This window comes from Vicia villosa, unplaced genomic scaffold (assembly GCF_029867415.1).
Source record: "Vicia villosa cultivar HV-30 ecotype Madison, WI unplaced genomic scaffold, Vvil1.0 ctg.000060F_1_1, whole genome shotgun sequence".
Lineage (NCBI taxonomy): Eukaryota > Viridiplantae > Streptophyta > Magnoliopsida > Fabales > Fabaceae > Vicia > Vicia villosa.
The window spans coordinates 108268-126471 of record NW_026704990.1 but is presented as its reverse complement, the minus strand read 5'-3'; the positions used below and the strand labels follow the sequence as shown (position 1 = coordinate 126471).

The 18204-nt window shown below is 42.7% G+C and overlaps 1 protein-coding gene across 1 annotated transcript; it reads right to left on the bottom strand.

Moving 5' to 3' along the window:
* Positions 1 to 11708: 11708 nt before the first annotated feature.
* LOC131623247 (uncharacterized) lies at positions 11709 to 17630 on the bottom strand. Its single transcript, XM_058894243.1, has 2 exons — positions 16745 to 17630; positions 11709 to 13697 (listed from the first exon to the last, which is right to left on the bottom strand). Exon 2 carries the CDS (start codon positions 13664 to 13666, stop codon positions 11810 to 11812), a length of 1857 nt encoding a protein of 618 aa, XP_058750226.1. The 5' UTR covers positions 13667 to 13697; positions 16745 to 17630; the 3' UTR covers positions 11709 to 11809.
* Between the last annotated feature and the right edge of the window lie 574 nt (positions 17631 to 18204).

Genomic DNA, 18204 nt, shown 5'->3' with positions numbered 1-18204 from the left:
CTCCGGCCACCGTCTGCCACCGTTAGTGGTGGCCAAAGCTTCCAGAAATTCATCAAACAGACATTATCACACTCGTTTCAATCATCAGAATCCAAATATGCTAGTGGTTTTCACAGACATAGAATGAAACTCAAGAATCGAACGAAAATATCCAAGAACCCTAAAAACTGAATCTGAAATTAAATTGTCCACACGCAAGATAAATGGAAGTAATCATAGGGTTAATGATCAGTGAGCGATTTCGCACGAGATAGCATCAAGAAACAGGCAAAACGATGATGAATGCATGGACTTAGGAGTAGGAGTCTACCTGTAGATCGGAGCAGTTTGAAGAGAGCTTTAACGGAGGACTTGAAGCGTGGTAGTGATCCAGAAAGCTTCAGAGAGTTCCGATTGAGCAAAATAAATGCTCAATTGCGCTTGAGACTCGCTACAATGTGCAATCCCACTCGATCTATCTTGCGAGGAAGACTGAGGTCGGAACACTTGTTAATGCAGTTACAGATGCAAAGAGAAGTGTGCGGTAGCTTGGATGCGATATGCTGAACGTGTTAAGATACGCAACTATACACAAGAAGCTTTGAATTATAGAAAACAGAATTTCACCATTGATGAAGAAGGTGAGCTCTGTATTCAATTCAGTGGAAGGGAAGACTTAGTTCGTGGCTTGCAAATGAAGGTGATGACATAGTGATGAAGGTTAGATGTAGAGAGGTGGTTATGGTGGCCGGAACTGGTTGGAGGAGACGGTTACGGTGGCCGGAGTTGGTTAGAAGGGACAGTTATGGCGGCCGGAGGTGGTGGTGAGGGGCGAGCAAAGTGGAGAGAAGAGAGAGTGGAAAGAGGAAAAAAAATGGGAAGGAAGGATTTTAGGAGAGTGAAGTCTGTTTTTATAGGGAGAGGTGAGTATGTACAGCTTGCATTTGTTTGGAGTGGGACCTCTCTTATGCTTAATGAGCAAGGCTTGGTATTTGCTGCAAGTTTTTTTGTTGCCTTTCTTATGTGGTACATGTATGGCAATTTGTGGTAAGTAATGACTTGGCTTGTACGTATACCATGCTATATATTTCCATGTTGCAGCCTTGACTTTGTATACGCATAATTTTCTCATATGACCACCACTTTCTTCGAGCTTAAGCTCAATGTAAAGAGGGCATGGCAAGGTAGAGTTTGATACCAAGATTGTTCAAAATGGGGATTTGTGGAGGGAGAAAATCAGACTTGAATTCAGCCCACCATGTGTTTGTAGAAATGCCTTGCGCGTGACCTGGATTTCTATCTTGGCCAGATGCTTGGCTTGGTCAGGGTGAGGGCATGACTTTGAGGACTTGCCGTTCATTCAATACTTGTTCAATTGCCATGATTCTTGTTTTGTTGGATAGAGCACATGGGAAAGATTAGAATGATACCAAGTTTGCTTCCATGGCATTTTTGTAGAGCTCTAAAATTGGCTTGAGATTTGGCGTGCCACATGCTTGATGAAATGTCTGGTCATGACCTGGCTTGTGACTTGGATCGTGACTTAGATTGAATGGATCTTCAGCAACTCCAAACCTCAATAACTCCCTAACCAAGCTTCAAATGAAAAAGTGTCCAACTACAAAGTTGTTCTCCTCCATGAGAGGAACAATTTTGATGTTGGAAATTTCTCCAAAAAATGTCATTTGCCACGTGTAAATCAGGGCTGAAGTGGACTGTCCATCAAGATTTAAAACCTCAAAAAAAAATTCTAAGTATGAAAACTTTCATTTTTGTCATTTTTCTATTTTTGGCAACCTTTTGACAAACTCCTGATTTTATCCGTTCCTCGACTTTTCTTGATTAATCTTCCACCAAAAGTCAATATTTGAATAATTCTTCTGATTTTGACCCCAAAAGTCAACTGTCCCGATTTTTCCGACTATTGATGAAATTCCCGATTAAATCTCCTCCAGTCGATTACAGTCAAACAAACACATCCACCTAGTCAATATGAGAACTTTTCCACACATAGAAGCCACTTCTGATTAAACGTTAACCCGAAAGTCAATTGGTTGACTTTGGTCAAAGGAACTCTGATTTAAAGAACCAGATGATTTGCAAGCTTGTACCCTCTAACCAAAGTCCTGATTTGAAGCAGAGAGACACCCCAATCCAGGAGGACTTCAATGAACATAGAGCCACGTGATTATACCTCAGTCTTCTCATTCTTTGATCAAACTTCTTTGCAATGGAGCTTTTCTTGCTAGCCTCTGAATAACACCTATGATATGGATGCATGGATATGGATTATGACCTAAGGGATGGATGCAAAGCCTAAGCCAGTTAGAAGTTAAAGGGTGGGACAAATTTGGGGTATGACAGCTGCCCCTATTTAATCGTCTTGTACTTGAAGGCGAGATTGGCGCTAGCCTTTCGAGCGTTCAAGGTAGAAGAAGATTAAATATCGAAGTACCAGAAATTTGTCCCAAAGGGAAGATGGTGTAAATGTTATTCTTATTTTTACTTTGGTTTGATATCTGCTGGGGAAAGAGAAATCTCTTTTTGTTTTTCTGGTGGGAGAATTTACAATGAGTGATGGATTTGAATGATGGTATCCGGTGATGTGGTAACGGTGCCGATACAAGGTTTTCGAAAAAAGTGGTATTTACATGGAAATGATTGGGAGAGAAGCAGGTTTGACAGAAGGATAAGGTGACATAGACAATTGTTTTGAGGGAGATACAGACGAGCATCAAAAGAAGGTACAGACGAGTACAGAAGAATGACACATACGAGCATCGAAAGAGATACAAACGAGCATCAAAAGAGATACAAACGAGCATCCAAAGAGATACAGACGAGCATCGAAGGAGATACAGACGAGCATCAAAAAGAGATACAGACGAGCATCAAAGGAGATACAGACGAGCATCAAGGAGATACAGACGAGCATCCAAAGAGATACAGACGAGCATCAAAGGGAGATACAGACGAGCATCCAAAGAGATACAGACGAGCATCAAAGGGAGATACAGACGAGCATCAAAGGAGATACAGACGAGTACAAAAGAAGATACAGACGAGTACAAAAGAGACACAGACGAGCATCGGAGGAATGACACAGACGAGCGTTTGAGAAGCTTGGTAGATGGGCTTACTGGGGATTGGGGATTGGTGAAAACCAAGTATCGGCACTGTGGGCGGAGGAGATTTGCGATGTAGTAGCAGATATCAATTGGAATTTATATGGACAACACTTTATGTGGAGAGGCGCCATTGGCTTGATTTAGCACTGATTTGTATTATCTGGCTTATGCTTTGTATGCATGTTTGACTTTTTCTATGGCATAATGTTCCGCTTTTGACGGATATGTTACGCTTTTGAGGATGCAAATGCTATATGCAATGGATTCTATATGCAAAGAGTGCCAAATAAAGGCACTGGTGGAACAGAAGAGTAGGATCATTGGGGTCCGTTGCCTGTGATCTTGAACCATCATCGTGAATTGATATTGGAACCCTACAGTACCAAAGATTATTGGTAACTGCGTTGAGGGTTGGAACATAACTCTGCTGGGGATGAAATGATTTTGCTCGACTTTCCTTACATCCTAAGCCGCCTGGGGGATCACGAGTTTTGAGAGACCACTCTTCGTCTGCCATGTGAAATAGGGATATGGACCTTTTCATGTGCTCCGTGCTTATCAGTACTGATGAATTATATTCTGGAACTTTCATGCGGGATGATGATGACCTTTGTGACACGTCATGAGTCAAGATGATGGCTAGAACCTGCGACCTGCACAGAAGACAACGTTTGGACGCAAATGCTGCCCCTCAGAGCGCTTTCATGTTTATGTAACATCGTGTTTCCTTTGATTTTGTGATTATTATTCCCCATGCTTTCAATGCAATGTTTAATAACGAATTAAATCACACCTCGCATGCGCAAAAAATGAAAGGAAAGAAATAAAGCTTTTGCATCGAAAAATTATTTCATTGATGGAATGCCTGTGAACAGGCTTCTGTACAAGGAAGCAACCCCTAAATGAGGTAGTTGCGAAAAGGAAAATACAAAATGTAAAGAGCAAAATGGCAAAGAGAAATGCTCGGATTTCCATTAAAACTGATATTGCTACAGTTCCCATATCCTTGATCCTCTCAATGCTTTGCTTCAGAAGGGTAGTGGTTGGATTGAACTGTCCGTTCTGCCAAGGGCGTATAGTGGTCTTTGTGAAGGATATTCAGACTGCAGCCTCTCGCTTTTGATCCCTAACTTTTGCCTGGACCGCCCTTTCGGGTTTTCAATCCAGCGGGATGCCCCTTTTTGCCTAAGTCGCCCTTTCGGGTTTTCAACTTAGCGGGTTATTCTTCTTTGTTGTTTTATCCCTAATTTTTGCCCAAACCCTTTTGGTTTGCCGGGATGCCCTTATTTTTGCCTAGGTACGTCGACCTAGCGGGTCTTTTATGCGTAGTATTTTTTGACTGAGTCTGAATTGACTGGAAGCGGAACGTCTTCCCCATCCATCTTTGTCAGGATTAAAGCACCACCTGAAAATGCTTTCTTCACAATGTATGGTCCCTCATAGTTGGGAGTCCATTTGCCCCTTGGATCAGTGTGAATTGGCAAGATCTTCCTCACGACTAGGTCACCTGTGTGGAATTCTCGAGGCCGGATTTTCTTGTCATACGCTTTCTTGATCCTCTTTTGGTACAACTGGCCATGGCAGATGGCGGATAAGCGTTTCTCCTCGATCAGATTGAGATGGTCAAGCCTTGTTTGAACCCATTCTGTTTCATCGAGCTTAGCATCCATCAAGACTCTCAACGAAGGGATTTCCACTTCAACCGGTAGTACGGCCTCCATACCGTAGACAAGAGAAAAAGGAGTTGCCCCAGTTGAAGTACGGACCGAAGTTCTATAGCCATGCAGAGCAAATGGCAACATCTCATGCCAATCTTTATACGTTCTAACCATCTTCTGGACAATCTTCTTTATATTCTTGTTAGCAGCTTCGACTGCGCCATTCATCTTTGGCCGATAGGGTGATGAATTGTGATGTTCAATCTTGAACTCTTCACACAACTCCGCCATCATCTTGTTATTAAGATTGGACCCATTATCAGTGATGATCTTGTTTGGAATCCCATATCGGCATATGATCTCTTTCTTGATGAAGCGAGTAACGACTTGCTTGGTCACGTTCTTGTAAGAAGCAGCTTCAACCCATTTGGTGAAGTAGTCGATAGCAACAAGAATAAATCTGTGTCCATTTGAGGCTTGTGGCTCTATCCGTCCGATCATGTCTATGCCCCACATAGCAAAGGGCCAAGGTGATGTCAGGACATTCAGAGGAGTCGGAGGAACATGAATTCTGTCAGCATACACTTGACATTTGTGACATTTCTTCACGTACACATAACAATCACTTTCAATCGTCATCCAGTAATATCCTGCTCGCAAGATCTTTTTGGCCATAGAATGCCCACTGGAATGAGTTCCAAAAGATCCTTCATGAATTTCCCGCATGATCAATTCTGCTTCGTGTCTATCCACGCATCTGAGCAAAACTGAATCATAGTTTCTTTTGTACAGGACGTCTCCTGACAAGAAGAATTTGGATGCTAACCTTCGAAGCGTTCGCTTATCACCAATCGTAGCATCTTCGGGATACTCTTGCTTCTCAACATACCTCTTGATGTCGTAATACCATGGCTTTTCATCATACACATCTTCAGTAGTGAGACAATGAGCAGGGAATACATGGGCAGGTTCCTTGTAACGGAGGATCGTTATGTCTGGTACTTCTTTAGGGGAGCTAACTCTGAACATAGCCGCCAAAGTAGCCAAAGCATCTGCCAATTGATTTTCCTCTCGGGGGATGTGATTGAAAGTGATTTCCTCAAAAGCAGGCAGCAACTCCAAAATATAATCCTTATAAGGAACTAAATTAGGGTGTCGTGTTTCCCAATCACCTCTCACTTGATGTATAACCAAGGCAGAATCCCCATACACCTCAAGGATCTTGATCCTCATATCAATGGCCGCTTCGAGACCCATTATGCAAGCTTCGTATTCTGCGACATTGTTTGTGCAATCAAAGCATATTCTAGCTGTGAAAGGGATGTGAGTTTGACGAGGAGAAGTCAAAACTGCCCCAATACCATGACCCATAGCATTTGATGCACCATCGAACGTGAGAGTCCATCGCTCTCCTGGTTCGGGTCCTTCGTTATCATCCAGTCTCATGATATCTTCATCAGGAAAGTCAAACTTCATTGACTGATACTCTTCTAATGGCTGATGAGCAAGATGATCTGCAAGGACACTTCCTTTGATGGCCTTCTGTGTGACATACTGGATGTCGTATTCTGATAAAAGCATTTGCCATCGGGCTAGTCTCCCTGTAAGAGCCGGCTTTTCAAAGATGTACTTTATCGGGTCCATTTTGGAGATCAATAGAGTGGTGTGAGTCAACATATACTGCCTCAGTCGGCGAGCAGCCCATACCAAAGCACAGCAAGTTTTCTCGAGTAGTGAGTAGCGGGATTCACAATCGGTAAACTTTTTGCTCAGGTAATAAATGGCGCACTCTTTTCGACCAGACTCGTCATGTTGGCCCAGCACACACCCCATAGATCCTTCAAGCACAGTTAAGTACATAAGAAGAGGCCTCCCAGGAACCGGGGGCATGAGAATTGGCGGCTCTTGGAGATACTGTTTAATCTTCTCAAAAGCTTCTTGACAATGATTATCCCAACGGATATCTTGATTCTTGCGCAGCAGTTTGAAGATGGGTTCACAGGTGTCAGTGAGATGAGAAATGAACCTGGCTATGTAATTCAATCTCCCAAGGAACCCTCGGACCTCTTTTTCATTCTTTGGTGCTGGCATATTCTGTATTGCTCTTACTTTGTCAGGGTCGACCTCAATCCCTCGTTGGCTCACAATGAATCCAAGTAATTTTCCAGATCGCACTCCAAAGGTGCACTTGTTTGGATTAAGCCTCAACTTGAATTTACGCAAACGAGCAAACAGTTTCTCAAGATATATCAAATGTTCCTCCTCAGTTTGGGATTTTGCAATCATATCGTCGACATACACCTCAATCTCCTTATGGATCATATCATGGAAAAGGGTCACCATAGCTCGTTGATATGTTGCACCAGCATTCTTAAGACCAAAAGGCATCACCTTATAACAATACGTACCCCACGGAGTGGTAAAAGTAGTCTTGGTCATATCTTCAGGAGCCATTTTTATTTGATTATAGCCAGAAAAACCATCCATGAAGGAGAATACCGAATACTGAGCAGTGTTGTCGACTAGCACATCAATATGAGGCAGAGGGAAATCATCCTTCGGACTTGCCCTATTCAAATCTCGGTAGTCGACGCACATGCGCACCTTTCCGTCCTTCTTAGGAACAGGTACTATGTTTGCAATCCAAGGAGGATACTCACACACAGATAAGAAACCAGCCTTCAACTGTTTTTCAACTTCTTCCTTGATTTTCAAAGCCATATCAGGTCGAGTTCTTCGTGGTTTTTGTTTTACCGGTGGACATTCTGGTTTGAGAGGTAGCCTGTGCATAACTATATCCGTGTCTAAACCAGGCATGTCTTCATATGACCAGGCGAAGATATCAACATACTCTCGAAGCAACTCAATCAACCTTCTTTTTACATCACTTTCCAAAGCGGCGCCTATCTTGACTTCTCTCTTTGCTTCTTCTGTACCGAGGTTGATGATTTCTGTGGCTTCCTGATGTGGCTGAATAGATTTCTCTTCTTGTCTCAAAAGTCTTGCCAATTCCTCGGGGACTTCACAATCTTCCCCACTATCCTCATCAGCTTGGTCAATTGGATTCTCAAGGATATTAAGACGCGAAACTGTAACATTATCATTTTTGATGGAATTCGAGCCAGATCTGCACGATGGATGATTTATGCCTTAGAATGCAACACATAAAAGAGAAAGAAAAAGCTTTGCCATTTTTGAAAAAGTTTTTTTTTTTTTTTTTTTTAAAGTAAGAACAAAAATGAAAGAAATGGAACAGTAATTGCATGCGAAGATATGATTTTCATTCAATATTAAACAAATTGAAACAACATGGGGGCCCTTCTTTATACAAGCGGTCAAAATGCTTAGGGCGAAGCATATGACTTATCGAAACAAGAAAATTACATCTCCATAAAAGTGACTCTGGGGACGTCCAAGATAGTCCAATTGTTGAGTTCCTGTCCAGGCGCAGCATGGCAAATGAATTTGGAGAGATCTTCTTCATCATCATCATCCACGGCGAGAACCTGACTTCCAGAACTGGTGCTTGCACTGACGAACACTTGAGAAATGGGGGGAATCACCTTCTTTCCAGGAATTATGCTGAGCTGAGTAGAGGAAGATGGTTGATACCCGAGGCCATACTTGTCTCGCTTCTCATGAACATCAATCAGCTTACCCCAAGCACTATGGGGAGTACCAGCTTCTAAGAAAGCCTTAGCATCATTTAGAGACGAGAGGGGCGCTCCGAGTTCCTTCTTATTCTCAACCACGGGGAATTTATCAACCGACACAATCTCTAAGGCCTGAAAAGGTGTCTCTTGTATCTCTCCCTCCACTTCAACATAACGGTATGACGCCAGATTATTGACGATCAAATCCTCTTCACCAGTGATCACAACGATCTTGTCATTCACAACAAATTTCAAACACTGATGGAGGGTAGATGTCACAGCCCCAGCAGCATGGATCCAAGGACGACCCAAGAGGCAAGTGTATGAAGGACTTATATCCATGACATAGAAAGCAATATAGAACATGTGAGGGCCAATCAAAACAGGTAGATCAATTTCCCCTTCTACGGACCTTCTGGAGCCATCAAACGCTCTGACACTCATAGTGCATGGTCTCATCATAATCCCATCCATACTCAGCTTAAACAAAGTAGTCTTGGGCATCACATTAAGAGAAGAACCGGTATCAATCAGAACTCGAGACAACACAGCATCCAGACACTTGACGGAGATATGCAACGCTTTGTTGTGTGCCCTACCCTCAGGTGGAAGCTCATCATCAGAAAAACCCAAACAATTACCAGCAGCAATGTTGGTCACAACCCCTTCAAACTGAGGCACGGTAATGTCTTGAGTTACGTGAGCGGAAGCCAGGACTTTCATCAGAGCATCACGATGAGCTTCAGAATGCACCAAGAGAGACAAGATGGAGATCTTGGCTTGGGTCTGATCAAGTTGGTCAATCACTTTGTAATCACTTTTCTTAATGATCTTCAAGAGTTGCTCGGCATCTTGTGCATTACGTGTTACAGGAGGATCAACAGCAACTTGCTTTCCCTTTGCTTGTGTACTAGCCTCTTTATTGGTCTCTTTAGGAAGTGGAGGGGGGGCAGCAAAGATCCGACCACTACGGGTAATGCCACTAGTGCCAGTAATATTAGTGATGCTCGAATTACCCACTGGAGGGCAATCATATTTCTTCCCTCGAATATACACGGCATTATAGCTCCAAGGGACAGCCTTAGAATCATTCACAGGAGAAGGAACAAGAGACGAGGATGGAGGGGTCGGAGGAGCATTTGGAACCTGAATAACCAAAGGAGTCCTCGGAGCCTGAATGACCAAGGGAGTACTCGGAGCACGAATGACCAAAGGAGTACTCTGATTCTTTGACACCTCAGCAGGATAGTAAGGTATCTCTAGAGTAGCCACATCTTCGACGGGAACGACCCTTTCCACTCTAAGAACACCTTCATCCATTAGTTTCTGGATTTCTTCTCTCAACCTAACGCATTTCTCAGGGTTAGAAGAACATTGCAAACAGTAGTCATGTAGTTCACACAAAACCTTTTGTTGCTCAAGATACTCTCTGACAACTGCTAGCGGCATCCTTACCTCATTAACATCACTTACCAAGATCTGATCATCACATGACTCAATAGCATTGGTCGCACCAGCATGAGGAGGCATAGGATTATTCTGCACATTAGGACCAGTAGGAGTGAACGAAATGAGCTTGCCATCGAGAAGATCCTGGACTTTCCACTTGAATGCCCTGCATTTCTCAATTGTGTGGCCGGGAGCCCCAGAATGAAATTCACAATGAGCATTCGCATCATACCCAGGAGGAAGAGGGTCAGGTGGAGGACCCATCTCGCGGAGTTGCACTAATTGACCAGCAAGTAATTGGGGAAGAAGCTGAGCATACGGCATTGGGACCGGATCTATACGCCTGTCAGGGTATCTTTGCCTCTGTGGGCCTCTTTGACCTTGAGGCCTAGGATTCTGTTGGCGATTCTGAGAAACAGCAGCTTGTTGTTGTGGTACGAAAGGCTGTTGGGGTGCCATCCATGGTTGTGGAAGAGCAGCAGCATATGCTTGAGGGACATACGGACCTGGAACAGCATAAGGCATCGGATAATAAGGAGGTGGAACAGCAGAATATGCAGGAGCTCGACCTTGGTCAACAGAGGCAGTGCTAGTCTCACCTTCCTTCTTCTTCACAAACCCAGAATACGGCTTCTTACCATTACCACCTGAGTTGCTAGGATTAGTAACACCTTGAATGGTACCAGCTTTGACACAGTTCTCAACCCTCTCACCAATGATGACCACATCCGAAAAGGAAGGAGAAGTATTACTAACCATGTGCTGAAGATACGGCCCCTTCAGAGTCCCCATAAACAGATCAATCAACTCGCGGTCCAAAAGAGGAGGTTGGACACGGGACGCAAGTTCACGCCACCTCTGGGCGTATTCTTTAAAAGACTCCTCAGATTTCTGTGACATATTTTGTAGCTGGGCACGGCTAGGAGCCATAGCAGTATTGTAGTGGTATTGTTTCAAGAAGGCGTCGACAAGTTGTCCCCAAGTACTGACATTAGACCTCTCAAGTTTCATGTACCATTCCAACGGGGCCCCAGTGAGACTATCCTGAAAGAAATGCATCAGCAGAGGCTCGTTCTCAGCATGAGCAGCCATCTTACGGCAGTAGGAACGAATGTGAGTCTCTGGACAGGTGACTCCCTTGTATTTATCAAAATCTGGCACTTTGAACTTCGGGGGAATAACAATCCCAGGTACCAAGCACATAGCAGCAGTGTCGAAACTTGAAGTTTTAGCAACCTCAACAGCCTTAAGGCGTTCTTCGAGAGCTTGGTACATCTTAGCAGTCTCGGTCAACTCAGTAGTGAGATCGTGTTCAAGATCAATAACCTCATGGTGGTCGTCCACCACCTTAAGCGTCTCATTAATAGGAGTCTCTTTAGTTTTCACCCCTCCGTCAGCAGAATTGGTAGGAGTATCTTTGACCAAACTAGCGACACTCTTTCTGAGTTCGTCCTGTCCTTGAACAACGGCATGGAGAGTCTCCATAAGTTGGGCCATTCTTTCCCCCATAACATCCATATCCCTACGGAGGGCAGCTTGATTCTGTTCAAATTGTTCCATGATTCTCTCGTTACTCCTGGTGCGGTAAGGATGTAAGAAAGTCAGCTTCGTCGTCGGGAAAGAAATCTGTTGCTGAAAAGGACCCCAATTAGTTTCTTGTGCAATAACCTGAAAAATGCAATGTGATAATGTGAATGTATGAGTGCATGTGTGCATATGATGTGTTGTGTCATTTTCAGGGTATCCAAAGTAAGATTGATAGTCAAGAACAAATAACAACGTGATGAGAGAGATATCAAGTGAAAACGGAAAGCAGTTCATTTCATTCATAATAGCCCCCTGAGGCGAGTAGGTTCAAACACAAATAACAATGTTTCAATATAAAGAGCAATAGAGACCCCATCCAACAAATCTGGTGGTGATCTACAAACAAATTCAATTATCAATTCATCTCAATGTAGAACAAAGGCCCTCCTTGTCTGAAATGGGCGTCACTCCACTTCTTTGTTTCGTCAAATAGCTTCTTAGTCGTCTCCCGATCTCTTCCTTTGACAAGGCTTTGGATCACTTCATCCTTTCGGAATAACTGTGTGTCTAGATTCTTGCAGCAATCCCTGAGTTCATCACACCCTTTGCATTCTGGGATATAGGTCTTCTCAAGCGCATTTGCTTCACTCATCATTTGATCTCTGAGCTTGACATTCTCTTCAGCTAGTCGGGCGGTGCGGAGGTGACTTCCTTTCAGTTGGGTCTCAACTGCTATTCTCTGAGTGGTCTCTTCTTCCAGTTTCTTCTTCATGGTCCTCAACTCATACTTGGTTTCTTTCTCCAGTCGGAGCTTGTGGGCTTTCAGGTCTTCTTGATACTCTCGTCTGAGCTTCTCTTTTTCTTCCTTTATAGCCTTTTCTATAACCTTTTGAGGATCTTCAGTAGGAGCGACAACAGCTTTTCCGTCCTTTTCAGTTCTAACCCTCTTCCTGGCTTGAGAAGACTCTCCTTTGAGAGTTTTAAGTTCACGGGCCAGTTCATTCTTTGTCTGCTTAAGGAAATAGCGCTTCAAATCCATATCCCTATCTTTCTCTTTCAGTCTCAAATTGGCGACGCGGACCTGGTCAAAACGTTCCCTTGATACCATAGTTTCTGATATCTTCGGAGGTTGTGCATATAAGAGAGGGACCCTCGGGAATGGTAACAGAAGTGTCTTGACTCTCTCCTTAACCCAATCGGTATAGGGCTCCATAGCAATGGCATTCTTGGCTCCCAGAGTGGATCTCTCACCTATATGAATGTTGTTCCAGGCTTTCCTGATTTCCTCAAGTGCTACAGGGTCAGCTCCTTTCTCAAAGTATACGGATTGGTAAATCTCCCTATCCGAAGGCCCACTCTTCATGGTATAGCCCAACTGACGAAGGGCTAGAACTGGGTTGTAGTTAATACATCCTCTTGTCCCAATGAGCGGGACGTTACCAAAGTTTCCGCACCTGATAATGACTTCAGATATGCCTGTTCGGAATTGATACCATACGATGTCGTTTGCAGTAAGTCCCATGATTCTCTGAGACCATTTCTGAGTAGAGGTAACAAACGGACCACTAGCAGGCAAGTGAGATTTGAACCATTTATATAACAGCGGCAAGCAACCTCTAATAGCCCCTCTTTTACCATGCCGAGAGTGAATGGAATAATATGTGTCAGCCAATAGGGTGGGTATTGGATTCTTGTCCATAAAAAGACATACAGCAGCCAAATCAACGAACTTGTGAATGTTGGGAAACATCACAATTCCATAGATCAGAGCGGCCAAAATAGCATTGAAAGCCTCCCAAATTCCTTTGTCGGCAAATTCTTGAGCTTTTTCAACCAGGAAACTCATGTGGAAGCCATGAGTATCACCCTTCTTCTTCCAGTTATCGTGAACATCCCCCAAGCTCAAATAAAGAGCGTTGGCAATGTAATCCAACCTAGGTTTCTCTGGGACACAAACAAAAGGCACTCTGTGTTGAATCTTGATGTTGAGGAGGTAAGAGTACTCTTCGAGAGTGGGAGCTAGCTGATAATCTGAAAATGTGAAACAACGGATATCTGGGTCGTAGAACTGAAGAAGAGTAGATAAGGCCCATTCGTCGACACGCGAATACAGAAGAGATAATATGTTGCCATAGTTGCCACTGAACACTGTTTCATTATGACCAGTGACCAATTCACCCAATTGTCCCAATTGAACCATACCCTCGCGATGGAAAGTATAAGTGTGTGTGCTCCTCGTAGTTTCTCGGTTGGTGGTCACGTTGTTATCCATTCTTGACGGAAATTGATATTTTCTGGATACCCTGAAAAATGACATGCAAATGAGAATTAACCTCTTTTTTCTTTTTCTTTCTTTTTTCTTTCTTTTTTCTTTCTTTTTTCTTTTTTTTTTTTTGAAATGTAAACATGCCATGATGAAAATGATGCAGATTGGGTCCCCACGACATAGAGGGACCAAGGCAATAATTCTGAGCAAGAAGATATCATAGGATCAAAAGTCCGGCATAGATCAGAGAACCAGAAGAACCATAATCATCAATAGGACCAAATAGTCAACAACAGAACCAAATAGTCACCAACAGAACCAAATAGTCACCAACGGTACCTGTCATGTATATCCCTCCCCACTCACGGGTGTAGTCTAGGTCAAGGTAGGTCAAAATGGCAACCAGCGTTATCAGTCCTCCTGAGGCACCAATGTTGTTGCATCTACATGCCAACAATGATACCCCATTTGGACCTCGACTGGGCGTGGGTCTCATGATCGCACTAGACAAGACCTGACATCTCATCGGCGTCATGACTATCCACTCTATCCTAGGTATCCTATGTGTCACTCTGGCCTGGGTATTGGGCCTTTTACCTCATAGAAACAATCCCACCCAACCTGCAAAACAGAACAGAAGACCCCAAGGAACACAGAATATAATCCATATGCATGATGTGCAAACAGAAATAGACATGATATGCAAGTAGAAAAATAAACATGCAAACATATATACAAGGTATAGACATAAAAACAAATAAACACCCAGTAAATAAACAAACAAACGCAGGCTAGGATCGACTCGCTAAGGATGGACCAGCAACAGGTCTAGCAACTTCCCCAGCAGAGTCGCCAACTGTCGCACGCTCGCGAAAAATGGACAGAGTCGCCACCAATATATTTATCCCATAAGGGAAAGGAATATCAGAAAACCTACAAAGGAAGGAACAGGGTCTTGCGACCAGAGAATCAAGGTACGGGAGTCGGTTACGCAAGGGGAAGGTATTAGCACCCCTCGCGCCCATCGTACTCGATGGTATCCACCTATGTTTGTTTCTATCTAAAGGGTGTAATCTATGTCTATGTCTAAATGCGAAATGAATGCAGAATGTAGGGAAAAGAAAGGATTGTACTCGCACGGGCCCTACCCCGCTGCCTACGTATCCTTTTCAGGAATCAGAGTTACCGTAGCTCGGCTAAAGATTTTCTGTTTGTTTTTGTGTTTTTTAGTTGGGCGGCGTTAACGCTCACGCTCTTGCATAAGGGACAGCCTAGGATGCAATGGAGCGGAGATAACGGTGCCCTTAGGCAAAAGAAAAAGAAATGATTGGTTTGTGTCTTTTAGGGTAATTCCATGATGACGAGAACCCACTACAAGGTCTCGCATCACTTCCTTACTTTTGTTTTAAGTCTGAACATTTCTTAGGTTTTTTGAAGTGTTTTTGGTTGGTGTTTTTTATGGGGATTTTATTTTGTGACTTAGATCATACCAAAAAGAGTTTTTTGTTTTGTTTTTGAATATTTAGAGAACGCACATCGAGGCCTACGCCACAATCGTTTTTCTAAATAACGGTTAAGAAATACATCGAGGCTTCACACCTCAATCATTTCTTCTCCGCTAAGTAAAAGAGATACAAAAAGAGTTTTTTATGAATATTTAGAGAATGCACATCGAGGCCTACGCCACAATCGTTTCTCTAAATAACGGTTAAGAAATACACCGAGGCTTCACACCTCAATCATTTCTTCTCCGTTTAAGTAGGAAAGAACATTCATCGAGGCCTACACCTCAATCATTTCTTTCCTACCATGAAATAAAGCAACGGTATGATCTTCATCGGTTTTTATTAAGTATTTTAGAGTTGAAAAAGAAAAGGAATGAAAGAGGGGCACTAACCTATTCTCTAATCTAATGTTATGCACTAAACCTATTTAAAATCTACACTAAAATCTAAGGGAATTAAAGAAAGAAATATTCAAAATGACCAAAGTCAACTTTAGCATCCAAGGGCATTCTAGGCATTTCTCAAAGTATATAAAAAATATTCACAAAAATGATAGAAATAAAACTCTAAACTATTAACGGAAATATTCACAAACAATACTATTTTTATTCATGTGAGAAGCTAATTTTTGAATTATCAAAGAAAAACTACCTATTTTTTATTTATGAGTTTTCAATCAAAATTCACTTAAAAGAAAATAAAGTTTCTAAAAATCTAATTAGTTAGAAAAAGTGGTTTTGTCATTTTTCATTTAAGAAGAAAACAATTAATAAGCAAAAGAAAGTAAGATAAAATCAATTTCATTTGTTTTCTGATTAACAGCAAAGGGGGGTGCAGAAGTATTTGTTATTTGAACTAGAAATCAGTTAAAGGTAAAACAGGGCCTAAAATGGGGGTGGGGAATAGCAAGGTATCCAGGCCTGGTCCATGAAGGGGCGTGTCCATTAGCAACACAGGGGTGCAATCCAGAAGCGCTACGGGCCTGTTGCAATTCGTGGCCCAAACATTGTCACACTTGCTACCAGTTTTATTTCATTTTTATTTTTCTCTTTATTGTCACGTTTATTAGGTGTCAGAATCTGATTGATCAAATATGGATGAAGTGCATAAACCTGAACCAATCCCGCTGCTACACATCAGACTCTAATCATTTGAATAAGGACAAAAACTACTAAAAGTATGGGAGGCGAGCCAGTGGTAGTGTGCCACGTCACAAATTTCAAATTGAATCAGAAAAGTACCACAAACGTGGCTTCATCACCTTCGCTCCTCCGGCCACCGTCTGCCACCGTTAGTGGTGGCCAAAGCTTCCAGAAATTCATCAAACAGACATTATCACACTCGTTTCAATCATCAGAATCCAAATATGCTAGTGGTTTTCACAGACATAGAATGAAACTCAAGAATCGAACGAAAATATCCAAGAACCCTAAAAACTGAATCTGAAATTAAATTGTCCACACGCAAGATAAATGGAAGTAATCATAGGGTTAATGATCAGTGAGCGATTTCGCACGAGATAGCATCAAGAAACAGGCAAAACGATGATGAATGCATGGACTTAGGAGTAGGAGTCTACCTGTAGATCGGAGCAGTTTGAAGAGAGCTTTAACGGAGGACTTGAAGCGTGGTAGTGATCCAGAAAGCTTCAGAGAGTTCCGATTGAGCAAAATAAATGCTCAATTGCGCTTGAGACTCGCTACAATGTGCAATCCCACTCGATCTATCTTGCGAGGAAGACTGAGGTCGGAACACTTGTTAATGCAGTTACAGATGCAAAGAGAAGTGTGCGGTAGCTTGGATGCGATATGCTGAACGTGTTAAGATACGCAACTATACACAAGAAGCTTTGAATTATAGAAAACAGAATTTCACCATTGATGAAGAAGGTGAGCTCTGTATTCAATTCAGTGGAAGGGAAGACTTAGTTCGTGGCTTGCAAATGAAGGTGATGACATAGTGATGAAGGTTAGATGTAGAGAGGTGGTTATGGTGGCCGGAACTGGTTGGAGGAGACGGTTACGGTGGCCGGAGTTGGTTAGAAGGGACAGTTATGGCGGCCGGAGGTGGTGGTGAGGGGCGAGCAAAGTGGAGAGAAGAGAGAGTGGAAAGAGGAAAAAAAATGGGAAGGAAGGATTTTAGGAGAGTGAAGTCTGTTTTTATAGGGAGAGGTGAGTATGTACAGCTTGCATTTGTTTGGAGTGGGACCTCTCTTATGCTTAATGAGCAAGGCTTGGTATTTGCTGCAAGTTTTTTTGTTGCCTTTCTTATGTGGTACATGTATGGCAATTTGTGGTAAGTAATGACTTGGCTTGTACGTATACCATGCTATATATTTCCATGTTGCAGCCTTGACTTTGTATACGCATAATTTTCTCATATGACCACCACTTTCTTCGAGCTTAAGCTCAATGTAAAGAGGGCATGGCAAGGTAGAGTTTGATACCAAGATTGTTCAAAATGGGGATTTGTGGAGGGAGAAAATCAGACTTGAATTCAGCCCACCATGTGTTTGTAGAAATGCCTTGCGCGTGACCTGGATTTCTATCTTGGCCAGATGCTTGGCTTGGTCAGGGTGAGGGCATGACTTTGAGGACTTGCCGTTCATTCAATACTTGTTCAATTGCCATGATTCTTGTTTTGTTGGATAGAGCACATGGGAAAGATTAGAATGATACCAAGTTTGCTTCCATGGCATTTTTGTAGAGCTCTAAAATTGGCTTGAGATTTGGCGTGCCACATGCTTGATGAAATGTCTGGTCATGACCTGGCTTGTGACTTGGATCGTGACTTAGATTGAATGGATCTTCAGCAACTCCAAACCTCAATAACTCCCTAACCAAGCTTCAAATGAAAAAGTGTCCAACTACAAAGTTGTTCTCCTCCATGAGAGGAACAATTTTGATGTTGGAAATTTCTCCAAAAAATGTCATTTGCCACGTGTAAATCAGGGCTGAAGTGGACTGTCCATCAAGATTTAAAACCTCAAAAAAAAATTCTAAGTATGAAAACTTTCATTTTTGTCATTTTTCTATTTTT